This window comes from Malurus melanocephalus, unplaced genomic scaffold, assembly GCF_030028575.1.
Source record: "Malurus melanocephalus ecotype Western Australia unplaced genomic scaffold, MMel_1.1 scaffold_129, whole genome shotgun sequence".
In the NCBI taxonomy this organism is placed as follows: Eukaryota; Metazoa; Chordata; class Aves; order Passeriformes; family Maluridae; genus Malurus; species Malurus melanocephalus.
Genome location: NW_026623361.1, coordinates 1,247,195 through 1,260,115, shown reverse-complemented (window position 1 = coordinate 1,260,115; position 12,921 = coordinate 1,247,195). Strand labels below are relative to the sequence as shown.

At 43.3% G+C, this 12,921-nt stretch overlaps 1 protein-coding gene across 1 annotated transcript in view; it reads right to left on the bottom strand.

Moving 5' to 3' along the window:
* The window catches only part of LOC130576187 (ras and Rab interactor 3-like), a 153,480-nt gene that overhangs the window by 33,808 nt on the left and 106,751 nt on the right, over positions 1-12,921 (bottom strand). The window contains exons 20-21 of the mRNA XM_057370646.1: positions 11,593-11,779; positions 8,551-8,665 (exon numbers count right to left, since the gene is read on the bottom strand). Coding sequence (XP_057226629.1) covers positions 8,551-8,665; positions 11,593-11,779 — 302 coding nt within the window. The remainder of the gene's footprint in view (positions 1-8,550; positions 8,666-11,592; positions 11,780-12,921) is intronic.

Below are 12,921 nucleotides of genomic sequence, written 5' to 3'. Positions count from 1 at the left end.
ACAGTTTCTTACTTTGCCTCAATCACACRCTCCATCATGCAACAATGAAGGAAAACATTCCTCTTAAGTAAATTGGAAAAATTGACTCTCCACACAGAACAGCAGCAGAGCTGCCTGTCAGGCTATATAAAAAGCATACAAAAGAAGCCTGAATAGCTGTGTTGGTACCTCAGTGCCAAACACTGTCAAGAGCTCGGCAAGCGAAAGGTCTCTCTGCAGCCCAGTAAATACAGCRCTGACCAGGAGCCCTGTTCAGGGCTGGTGATGCACGGCTGGCCAAGCCCCTTCAGCAGCCTGTGCTTTAGCCCTCAGCCTGTAAAATCTGTGCCTTCCTTCAGAAAAGTCAGCTGAATCCAGCTTGGCAGGGAAGGGAAAGGGCAGCTCCTCTTCCTGCTGCCAGCAAAGCTCTGCCTCTGGAGGGTTGGCTGCTATGAGGCAATTTGGCCACAGTTTGGCACTGACTTCCCACCCACCCCAACAGTGTTTGTGCCCTGCCTTCAGCCTCCTCTCCTGGCACCTCTGATGGGCTCCTGTYTCTGTGGTCAGCCTAGAGCACACTGGAGGCTCACAGTTACTCAGCACTATGTGACCTCATCCTTGGTCACCTGATGCCCCTTTCCAACTCTTTCTCAGACCTCTCTCTCCAGTCTGCCATCAGCCCTTCCCAAAGTCACCTTTAGCCCCTCCAGTCCATYATCACCTTCTTTCCAGATACTTCACATAATGCAGGAGCTGGTAACAGCTCCAAGGCAGCAATGCCTCACCCCACCTCCCTGCTTTCACATCCATAAATCCACACTGCTCACTCCTTCCCAGCCATAACCTGCATAAGGCAGAGAAAGAGAGGGACCAGAGGGGCTGGAGGGCATGGACATGTGCTGCTGACAGATGAGGAGTGGCAAGAGTTCTTGTGACAGCAGAGTCAGCACAAAGTTACAGCCTGAACTCACGTAAAACCTGACTCTTTCCTCTCCCCAGGACACGGCCCACACCCTTTTCCATTCACTTCACTGCTACTCGTGGGGCTGCAGCACCTTAACTACTTAGTCACTGGGACTACTAATGTTTTTGTCTTATATACGTAAATATATATTCAGTAAAGTCATATTCTGTGGTGAGCTTGAAGATGCTTATGACCTCCCTGCCTGTAGACAAGTCACCAAAGCAGTTCATGAGGTGGCTGCCAAGTCGGTCCCCTCTTTGCTTTATTGCTGAATGGTGGGATTGGTTAGCCAAAAACCCACACACAACYGAAAATAAGCACCACCTTGATCTTTTCACTCTGTAATGTCAGGTTCAGCCTCGTCTATTCAGAGGAAATCAAAGCTATAAATAGTCTTACCCTGCTTCCATGACTTAGTTTACAGAATTAAGAATTTGTTTTTCCGCTGTTGAAAGCTGCAGGGCTTCCACTGAAGGAGGCCAACTTTTGTGTTTAAAGCGTCCATTTTAAAAAGAACTATGGTACCATTACAGTGATGACAGCTATACCTTCTGATGGGCCTTCTGCATGCAGTCTGATGAACCAGAGATTGTTTTGAGAGGTTCAACTTGGGATGGCTGGAATGTACATTTACTCCTTAGATTGTCCCACATCAAGTGAAATTTCCCTTTTACTTCTGTGCTACAACAATCCAGGAGCATTGCAGTGCTATTAATTGCCCATGATGAAGTCTGTTTCAGCCTGCAGCAAGCTCAGCTTTCCAATATGCCTAGTGGCAAGTGATTATCTCTATGAGGCATTACTTGGCATTTTCAAGTATGTTGAGGCACCTAATATGAGTTAACTGCAAATCTGCACTGATTAAATAGGCTGAGCACAGTCTGTCTTTCCCTATACACARAGAGAGAAGCCAAAGAAAGGAAGGTTATGGGCTTTGAGGAGATCACAGGTGTCACACTCATACAGAAAATATTTGGTTCATTTATTTTTTCACCACAATCCCTCTGTAGATCTTAGCAGTATTTCTCCAAGAACCTGGCTCTAAGAGGATGAGAAGTGCTTTTGCTGCTCTACTGAGACATCCCTTCTGAGAACTGCTATCCGCCCTGAGCTTGCCCACAGCCTGACTCAGTATCATTGGTTCCCTCTCATGGGATCACTCAGTCTGGCAGGGATGCCAGGAGGTCTCCAGTCCAAAAGCCTGCTTAAACCAGGGCCATCTATGAGGTCAAAACAAGCCACTCAAGGCTTCATCCAGACCAATCTTTAATACCTCCCATGAGAASCTGCAAATGCTACCCAAATGAATGTTTTCATCTTACAAGTCAGGGTCAGTTACACCAGCTGATACATCAGTTTATTCACTTTAGCCATGAAGTGAAAGATCTCATCTTTCTGCCTTAGTCTGTACCACAGAGTTCTACCTCTTCCATCTTCACTCTAGTTCATAAAACTGGCAGATTGTCTTCTTATAGGTTGTTCCCCTGTATTTTCTGTTTTCTGAGTATTTCCAAAATTTTAAGGTTTCTCTCTGCATTTGTGATGGTTATTTTTCTTTCTAGAAAAAAAAAAAAAGTTCTGCCTATCTTCACTCTGCTTCCTGATTCCAGGAGGCAGAGTGTTAGCAAAAAGACTTGCAAAACCGAGGAAGCTATTGCAAGAGCTGTCAACACTTCCACAAAAATATTCATGTCACAAAGTTCATCTGCACAACTGGCCACTCTCATTAAAGGAGCTAAATTGTGAGTAGGCTGCAGTAACAAAGCTACCCTCCTATTTTTTCCCATGACCTCATTTGTGCAGAACTTCAGTGTAGTTCACATGGGAAAACACCACCTGACCATACTGTGACATGTTAGCAGCAAGTACTTTAGTCTCTGAGTTCATTAATCCAGCCTCAGCATTAAGTATTAAAATAAAYATTAACAAAATTAAACAGGGAAATCTGCCATAAATTACCATATTTGGCCATGTTGGTTGTGGTGCCAGCAGAGTGCAGAAGGCAAGCCCATTGTCAGCATCTTAAGGGGTTTAGCCAGCAGAGACCATCCACTCAGTTGTTCTTCAATCTGCCTCCTCTTCCGTGCCCTGTGAGCGTCCCCACAGCACAGGGACCYACTGACCCATGCAGGGACACAGGCAGGAGTTTGTCTCTTTCCTGTCTGAGCTCTGCCATCACACCAGGCATGCCCACACCCCTCACCTCATGCAGGCTGGGACGTAAAGACCAGGGCTTTCAGAAGCTGTGTTTTGAGCTAAGCCTGCAAAGTTGAACCAAGTCATGCCCCCGTTGCTCTAATGCCCCTTGTACACAGGCTGCTGCCTGATTGCTGTGCTTTAATTACCATCTGTTACTGGTACAGGACAGTCAGAATGAGTGCACACATCCTTTTTATCCTGTACAAATGGCATTAACCTACAAAAAAAAAAAAAAGAAAAAAGGGATTTTTCCCCATATGTGCTTGGGAAGGAGGAATGGCAGCGTTGAAGTGAGTTGGTAATGATTGATGAAGTTACTCTGAGAGTTAAGCTTGCTTTCACATCTTTCCACTGCATCTATCAGGGATCATTAAGGTGAGGAAGTATATAGTGAAATCTTAGCCCTTAAGTAATCTTTTCCAGTTGATTTCACATTTCCTAACATCCAGAATGGAAAGGAGCACCTTTGCCATCTAAATTTCTGTTTGACCACCTCAGCAAGGCCTGCCTTCCTGCTGCCTCTGTATCTCTGTACCTCTTTGTCCCAATGGACAGAGTTCRCTGGCAGTTGTTCACTGGTGGATGTACAAAGGGTCAGATCCTCACATTCATGGCAAACAGATAAAAGCAGTTAGAGAATCAACCAGGCAGGTTAAACTGCTGCTGTGTTTTACTTGAGTTGTGATCCTTTCCTAAATCCCTACTGTCTCAAGCATTTCATATCAAACTACAGTCTGCACTTTCTGAGCTCAGTCTGACTTTAAGAAAGGTCAAATAAGGTGACCAGGGTAGACATAGGATTTCTTTATCAACATCCTTTTTGCTCCCAGAGTTGCAGTTTTGCAGCAGCTCTCAGTGATTGCTCTTAAACTGCTTTGGAGTGAAGTAATTGCCTGCACCTTTTCTGTCAAGGTATGTTTTGGGTCCTTACCACAAGCTCATACCACATAGCCTGGAGTACAGCTGCTGCCCATAAAACAGAAATTGCGTATAAGCTGCCGTGTCCAATGGCACCGTGTCTCATCCTTCAAAGGAGGTATTAATCCTGTTCTGGACATTTTTGTATTGCTTGGAGATAATTTATTTTGGTTTTCCTATTTGATTTTGCTAAGGTTATTTCAAGACCTCTGTTATAGTCCAGCTCATTCTGAGTTGGTCTCCAGAGAAGCTGGAAGGATCAGAGCACAGAGAGTTTTAATTTCAATCTCATAATTTTCGTCTAATAAATAAAATAACCACACCACAGACAAGACTTCACTACAAACGCCTCCTTCACYTGTGCACTCATCGATTTTGGGGGGCTCAACCCAACCTTGGCCCCATGTACTGTAAAAGATTCTTCTGAACAGTTATGTCTGGTGGGAGATTGTCCCCCACAGCACAGCTTAAATAAGGAACAAGGACAGCAACTCCACAAGAGGGGCTCATTAACTGCCTCAAGAAAATACACCTCCAAGTGAGCAAAGCCAGTTGCAGCAATGTGGGGAGCAGGAGCATGACTACAGGAGATGGGCAGCCATGGCAGGGTAAAGCCAGCCTCAAGCCCCTTAAGACACGGGCTCAGGACTGACTTGGCAGACCAATTTCATTGTTATTTCTATTTTTAAAAAAATCTAATAATATGAACAACATGTTCTTTATTCTGTGAAAATGCAGATACTTCTCTTTAGTGCCATTTTGCTTCCTTGGAATCACATCCTCTTTTTTTTTTTTTTTTTTTTTTTTTTTTTTTTTTTTTTTTTTTTGGTACGGAAGAGCTTGGAAAACAATTACTGCACATTGTGCTGCATTTGTAAAAGACTCCTGAGAAGTATGTGGCCAACTCATGCGTTTTGTGAAATCAAACTATTTTCAGCTATTATTCACTACATTTCCCACAAAGAAAGAAAACATTAACTTCAGTTTATAGTGCTAGAGTATTCCTCTGYAAAAGGACTTTACCCCTATGGCAGCTGACTTCATAACTCTTTGTGAAAGTAAAAGCAACTGTCACTATCTGCATAAATGTGCTCTGTCGTATTCAGATGCTTCTTCCAAGCCCTCTGTATCTGTTACTTCAGAAATGTGCATTTACTTTAAACAACAGATTCTTTCTTTTTAATCCTGTTACAATGGAGCTGAGGTCAGCAGGATGATTTCTGACAGCACATACATGAACAGGAGGGGGAATTAGGGCCTGAGGCTGCCACCAGAAGAGCCAAGGGCAGGAGCCAGCTCAGTTTGTGAGGCTGGGGCTCCATCTCAGCATGAAGCACAAGCAAGGGGCAACTCTGAGAACAGAAAGTGCACAAAATAGTCAAGATTTTAGCAGAGGTTGAGAGRTAGCTTCCAACACTGTACCTATAAATAGTAAGAACCTTGCAACAAGCTTTAGGTTTGGGAAATTTCCATTGTTTTGAGTAAGAGATAAGGGATTCTTTAGACTGAGTGCAAAACCACAAGATCTAAGCCTTTGAAACTCGCCATGTTTCTCAACTTTATGATGAAATATGGTATGTGGTATCTGCTGTTTGGTCTCTAGTATAGCTACTGATGTCACCAGGATTTAACCTTCTTGTGTCTGGAGGAATTACAACCAAAAAGAAAGAACCAGAAGAATATTTTTTAAATCCATTCCCCTGTACTCTCTAAGGGCTACTTCACAGAAGAGGAGAAAATTTCCCACCAAAAAANAAAAAAAAAAAATAAAAGGAAAGTGGTTTCATTTCTTGTTTCTCTTACCTAGTGGGTTCTTTGGGGATTTCCACTTAAAAAGAAAAAAACCACAATGAAATCCAGTCTTCCCATCAGAAAACTGTACTTCCCTAAATATTGCAGCAAATATCAAAAGTTTATATGGGGAAAATAAATAATAGAACAATGAACCACTATTACTTGGCAGTGCAATGCCAAGAAGCTTCTGAGKGTTTTTTGTATTTCATTGAATGGCCATCTCTATACGGAATGCATGGGCTGAGCACAACCTTGGTACCATCATCACAGTACCAGGGAAAACCTCCCCAGATCCTATCTGAAAAATAGGAGGGAATGAGAATGGCTCTACRAACAGCCAAGGACAAGAAGCAGCTGGTAAGGTGCTGCAAAACAGTAACACTGTAACTTCTTGGTTACAACTTGAATTTTGCTGGGTTACAACTTGAATTTTAATTGAAGGAAGGCTCTCCATAAAATCAGAACTATTTATGTCTTAGCATATCCAGATTTCAGTTTACATCTGAATGCATCAACTGTGTATGGAGCCTAACAAATTGAACTGAGTCAACGAGAAGAATTTGTTCCCACTTCTTCAAAACCTTTAGGAGGAGCCAGCTCTCAGAAAGGGACAAACTGCTTTCCACGGGGCACATCACACAGATCATGACTTCTGTGTCAGCTCAGAAAGGAAAGAAGGATTTTCTGAAGTTAAAGAATACATGTCTGGAAAAACCCTGCCAGTCCACAGTGGCCCTCAGGCTATGCAGCTGGGGTGTTGTATGAATTTTCAGGAATCTAACACCAGGAAGTCTAACTTCCAACTTATTTGCATTCCACAGCAAGARAGCATCTCTGGGGGTGCTCAGAGGTCTCCCACCCTGGCACAGAATACCAGGGATGAGTGAAGGGCACATCATTAACCTGAGGCAATTCAGATGCACCAGGTTTCTTGTCAAGGAAGTTCAGGTTCTACATTCTTTTAAAGCATTTGGAAAACTTTTAATTTTATTTCTGGAAAAAGTTTAGAGATCAGTGGAGTAACACAGTTTAAAAGCTTAAGTATTAGTTAATTAATTAATTACCTAAGGTATTAGATTAGATTACTCTCTGCCACAGAAGATTTATCATCTCCCCTTGCACTAGATACAGTTCTTTGGCTTTATTAACAAGAATTCAATTTCTTTTAAACTTAAAAGCCAGGTACTTACCCTAAATGAGAAACRAAGCAAAAGAGTGACCACTTCTGCACCCAGTGTGTTCTTGTGTAAATAGTGTAGGATGGAGAACAGAGAGGCTTTCTACCAACTGACATTCAACACTGACAGAACTCAAGCTAAAAATAATATTAATAACCACCATARGAATGCACGAGCCTCATGGCTGCTGGGGTTGCTGCATGTGATGGCAGCTCTCCTGCTTTATGAATGAGAGATGAAATTTAAGTACCCTCCTCAACTTACTTTGCAACTTTTATGGAAGTGGCGGAAATCGATTTAATTCTCATTTCTATGAGAAAGCTTGTCTCCCGATACAGCCTTTGCATGATGTTAGTGATCAATTCTAAAAAGCAAGCAAGTCTGAAAAGTATGGCAGAAAAATCTCTCTAGATAGGCTAGCTCAGTGACATTTTTGTACTTCATTTTACTTTGTCTGTCCTCAAAGAAACCAGATTTTATGGCATAGGACACGAGTCAAGAATCAACATTTCTATAAATGACTTTTTTTTTAGGATGACAGGATTTCATTTTTAAACTTTTATCCAAAGGAAAGCTTAAATCATCAAAAACCAATTCCCCACCATGCAAAATCTAAGTCCTAGGTCAAGTTCAAATAGCTAAATAAAGAAAAGGTTCCCCTACCCTGCAGCTAACCCTTGCCCTTGTATTCTTAATTGAACACCTGCGGTTGTGGCAGAAGTTTTGCTGCYCCTGCCCTCACATAGGAGCTCAACACTGAACATCTCTGCAGCTGGGTGCTCCCAGGAGCAGGCRGATGAGAGCGAAAGCTTCCCCGGGGGATGCARCAGCCAGACAGGCAGCTGTGCCCTGTGCAGGAGCAATGTTCTGACAGCCTGTGGTCTGGGCTTGAGAACAGAACATCTTAAGAGATTCAGTTGTCCCTCTGGCKTTGAAGTTTGTTTACAATGCAGAGGTATTCGCAGAAACTTGGAAGGAAAAACTTCATTTGAGCAACTGTCAAAATTAATTTGARCAAGGGGAATGAAATGTTGCAACACTGATCTGCAGAATCACAAGTGTTTTGACTGTACATGAAAAGGCATGAAAAGGCACAGGTGCATGAAAAGGCAATGTAGCAAATGTCAGAAGACTGACAACCCCAAAATTCCATAGTTAAATAGAGGTAGAGTCAGTGAGTTAACAAGGCTCAGTCTGCCAATGCTTTCCACTTTCCTCAGGACTTCCACCTGGTGAAAGGAGGCTCCCCTTGCTCGATCAAAGCCCTGGCATCCTCATCTGGAGATGCTTTATTGCCCTCTTGTGAGTCTGTAAATGATAACAGAAGGTGCAGAACCACAGGGGAGCKGAGGCAAAGCAGCTGCAGGAAATATTAACTGAACTACATCATAAAAGCAAGATCTGCTCCCGGTCACAAGAGGAACCTGCTCAGTGCAAGTGAGATTACGTAAACATTGGTGATCACAAGAGGACTCAGTACAATAACCAGAGCAAGACCAAAAAATGTAAAGATCTTACTTGATTTTTCTTCTTTAATGTTGTACTCCAGCACACCAGGAGYCTCGTTCTGCACTGGCAGGCGGACTGCGAGGATCATGTTTTTCACATTACTCTCTTTCCTAACTAAGAATATCTGAAAAAGGAGAAAAGAATCAAGAGCTCAGATACATTATGTGAGCTTCTATATTTTATTTTAGGTCATTGGCAATGTAGATTTTATCAGTACAATCCACCTTTAAATAGCCTTATTTTAGCTTTGTTCCACTCAGCTAAGCTTTATACAACGAAAAAAATTAAWAAAGGGACATTTCATCTGGGTGAAATTCAGACCTGTGAAGGAACTCTCAAAGTTTCTATACAACACTGGTGTCCCACTTATGCCTAAAGCAAACTGTTTCACTAACTGAAGAGTATAAAACTGCACTCACAATTTGTTAAGTGTTGGTCCCTATATCAGTGCCCTAAATCAYAGACGAGTCACCCTAGAATGTACCAGCCCAGCTCTGAAGCCAGGGCATCACTAATGCATTGAGTCAGTAAGGATTTGAGTGTCCATGAGTGGAACATAGGCYCAAAGGGTCTGGTGGCCACAGTGTCCATGGCAGAGCTTTTCCATGGGAYCACTGAGGCTGGCAGGTATCCTGGGAGGACTCTTCTCCAGTCTCCTGGGTGAAGCCATGAGGCCACACCAAGTTTCTCAGGGCTTTGCCTGTTYAAGTCTGGAGAACCTCCAAAGCTGGAGACTCCACAGCCTCTCCTGGCAACCTGTCCCACCACTTACTGTCCTCATGGTGAGAAAAATGCTCCCCTACACTCAGTCTGACCCCCTGTGGTTTCAATGTAGGCTGTTGCCTCTTATCTGGAGATCATCTAGTCCAAGTTCCTTTCTCAAAGAAGGATAAATTACAGCAAAAAAAAAATGGTCTGGCTCAATCCCACCAGGTATTCAAAAAAGATTGATAGGAGGCCCCAGAGTATTTAACTGAAACCAGTGGGGCTACTGGCGCCTTTGTGTCCCACCAAAGACACCAGTGGAATTAACAAAAAAAAAAACAAAAACAAAGAAAACACAAAGAAGAAATAAGACAAAAGAAAAACAAAAAGAGAAAAAGAAAAGAGGGGAAAAAAGAAGAAGAAGGAAAAATGCCTCATTCTTTGTATTGTGTAAGATCCTAAGTGTGTTTCTAATTAAAGCTCATTGTCAGGGATATTTTTAGCTTGTATCTTGGAAATGCAGATATAAAGACAAAATAATCTTCAATTTCATCCACTCTTTGATAGTAAGCTTAGACAGAAGAGAGTCAAGGTAATTTTAAAAAAATGAATTTAAAAATCAAGTTAATTTTGTAGTCTGRATATCAATATTAGAATGAGAAGTGTGAGTTGATAAAATCATTAATCAACTGCAATGTATGGAAATTTACCAAAAACCATTTATTTCTTAGACAGATGAATTTTTAAAAAAGCTTGTCTAGAGGCCAGGACCTTTCCCTGCTTGTGTCCCAGTCATATGGGCATCTCCAGCCACTTTGAAGCATTCAGGTTGAACACACAGCTTTGGGGCAGCTTCACAACCTCTCACAGTGTTGTTGTCTTGGCCTTTGAGTTCAGAAGAAATGGAGCCCCAGGGGCTCAGGTCCACCAGCAGGGCAGAGAAAATGCAAATAAACACTCAGGTATATGCCTAAAACAGGCTGATTCCTAGGGCAGGGCAGYCCCCACCTTGTGAGGTGTCTGCAGGAAGGAGGCAGCTTGGTTTCTGCAGGGAGAGGCTCCCCCTCACCCACGGCAGCACTGTCCCTCTAACCATGACTGTCACACTGCACCATCTTACACTGCTTCATCTGMAATTTAATCTAAGCAACGAGGGAAATGAAACCTGGAAATGAATCACTTCTTTTTTCCTGATCAGCATGCCTGGTTGCCATGGATCCAATGGCTAAAATTGGACTCAGGCTGTTCRGAGAAGTAAGGGTGGGCTTTCTGAGCTGCGCTTAACCCTACGGCCTGAGTCAGGACAGCATCTTCTATTGTCACCACAGGTGGGAATGGTGCTGCCCAGTTTCAGGTGGGCTCAGAGCGGGCAGGAGGTTCTGTCCTTGCTGTAGGACACCTCTGATGCATCGCATCTTCTCCTGCCTGCTTCTGWCTGTGCCAAGGACGCTGTGAGCAGGAGGAACAGAGGCAAGAGGTTTCCCCAAAGGCGCTCAGAGTTGGGGAACTCCCTGCCCGCAGGAAATGGATCTTGGCTGAGGAGGCTCRGGGCCATGCACGGCTACATCACAGCCAGTCACGCACGTCTCCATTTACAGACAGAGCAGAAAAACAAAGAGAATTGTTTGTTCAATGTATTTGAGAAGTCTGATTCGGGGAGAGGTGTGCTGCAGAGCCCAGGCTGCTCAGGTGAATCCCACTGGAAGGTGTCCCTTGGCTATGCCAGCATTTAGCTCTGGGATAGAGTGACTCGGCCCAGGGATGGGTCCTAATATCCCCAGAGCAGGGTGTGCCCTGACAGCAGCTCAGGCCATTTGCACTGTCCTTCCCAAAGGTTCCAGCCARTCCATCTACAGCCTGCTTTGCCTCATCTCTCAGATCTCAGGGAGTAGCTCCCTTTGTCACAGAGATCTTTCCTTAAGCAAGCTTTGAGCTTTGCACAAATGTATAATTTTCTAATACTCAGTTGATGCAAACCAGATACCAATTGTTACAATAAAAGTTACTGCCAGCAGCTCCCTAAATTTAAGGGCCTTTTCTTCACAGATTTTTTTTCCATTGGTCCAGATTAAGATAATCACCATGGGTATGGTGGTGAATGGGAAGCCATCTCCAYGAATCTACATAGTAAGCAGATAAAACCAGAGATTCAATTCCTTGTTTTCCCAAAGCCAGTATATCTGCCTTGTGTGTTGAGAGAGGTAAAGCATCAAATGGTAATGGAAACTGAGAGCAGTCTGCTAAATATTTTTGCTTCCACATAAAAAAAAAAAAAAAAAAACCCACTGCTCTCCTAACCAAGGACAGGAAATGTGGTTGTCTGAACTGAAATCGCTTTAGACTTACCCCTGCTGTTTCTTTGCCAAGGATCGCCCCAGCCCTTTCCCGGCTCATGTTCAGCTGAAGCCAGACAGGACACGTCTTGATGAGTTTGTCAAGGATGCTGATCCCTGGAAGCTGGACGCAATTTTTCAGAGCAATGGCCTGACAGAGATGTGTCTCTTTTCCTTCTTCCCTGGTATCTCCAACAGGGCTGAAACACAGCAAGGGAGTCCCTGGTGAGCAGAACTGCAAGTGGAAAACTTGGGGGCAGGGTGAGGACTGTAAGCGCAAACACAGAAACAGACACAGGGCCACTGAGACATCAGGAATGCTCTTTGAGCGGCATCAAAGCACAGGCACAGTGTTCTGCCAGCAGGCTGGCAGGGTGCTTTGTGCTGAGCTCTGTTGGTTTCGGCTCACCCATCGATAGTGCCCAAGTACAGGTGCCCACAGACACAGGKAAGGGATGCACAGGGGCAGCCAGGGCTGCAGAGGATTGAGCATGCCTGTCCCCTGGATGCCACGCTCCAGCTGAGAGACATTTCATGGCTTCAAAGGTAGTGATGCAGCAGAGGAGTCCCTGCAGTCTAATGGCAGACTGGTGTTAAATACTGGCTTTACTAAAGTGCTGATCTGACAAAGTATTTATCCATGTGCTTAGCACTACAGGCAGTGGARATATTTGTGCTGAAAGGTCTGGTCACAAGAGCTCTACCGGACAAGGACATGGACTCATGGGGATATGGGCTTGTCATTCATTTGATTAATTGATTTTACATTTAAAGAAAATGTAAGAGAACACACACAAAAAATGTTTTACTGCACTGATTTTCTGCTTAGATGTCAGAACTGAAAATTGGACTCTCACTTTTGATTTGGTCATACTTCAAATATTTTTTTCTTTTCCTTTTATTTTTGAAGATACGGATCTTAAGGTTCTACATTTCAAAGAAGGTCAGTCTTAAACTACTAAAAGAGAGTAATTTCAAAGGCCTAACCTAACACAGCAAGACTGCCCCAAAAGTCAGTTTGTATAAAAATAGCTTTTTCAAACCCCAAAAGCAACACAGAGGTTTTATTTTTAGTAGTTTTTTTTCTTTTGCAACCCTTCACAGACAGCTTTCTCAGAAAATACAGGTGCCTCTGCAATTCCGGTTGTAGATTAAGGGTATTAGTTCACAGAATCTTGATTTTAAGCAGCCCTTTTTTAAGATCATAGACAGGACAGTAGGAATGAGAGAACTGTGCTTTAAAAAAAAGCAAATTGAAATAAGTGAAAATCTCTCTTTACTTGTGATAAAAGCCCAGTTTGTCACACAGGTAAGGGAATTTATTTCAGATGTGATTTTAATG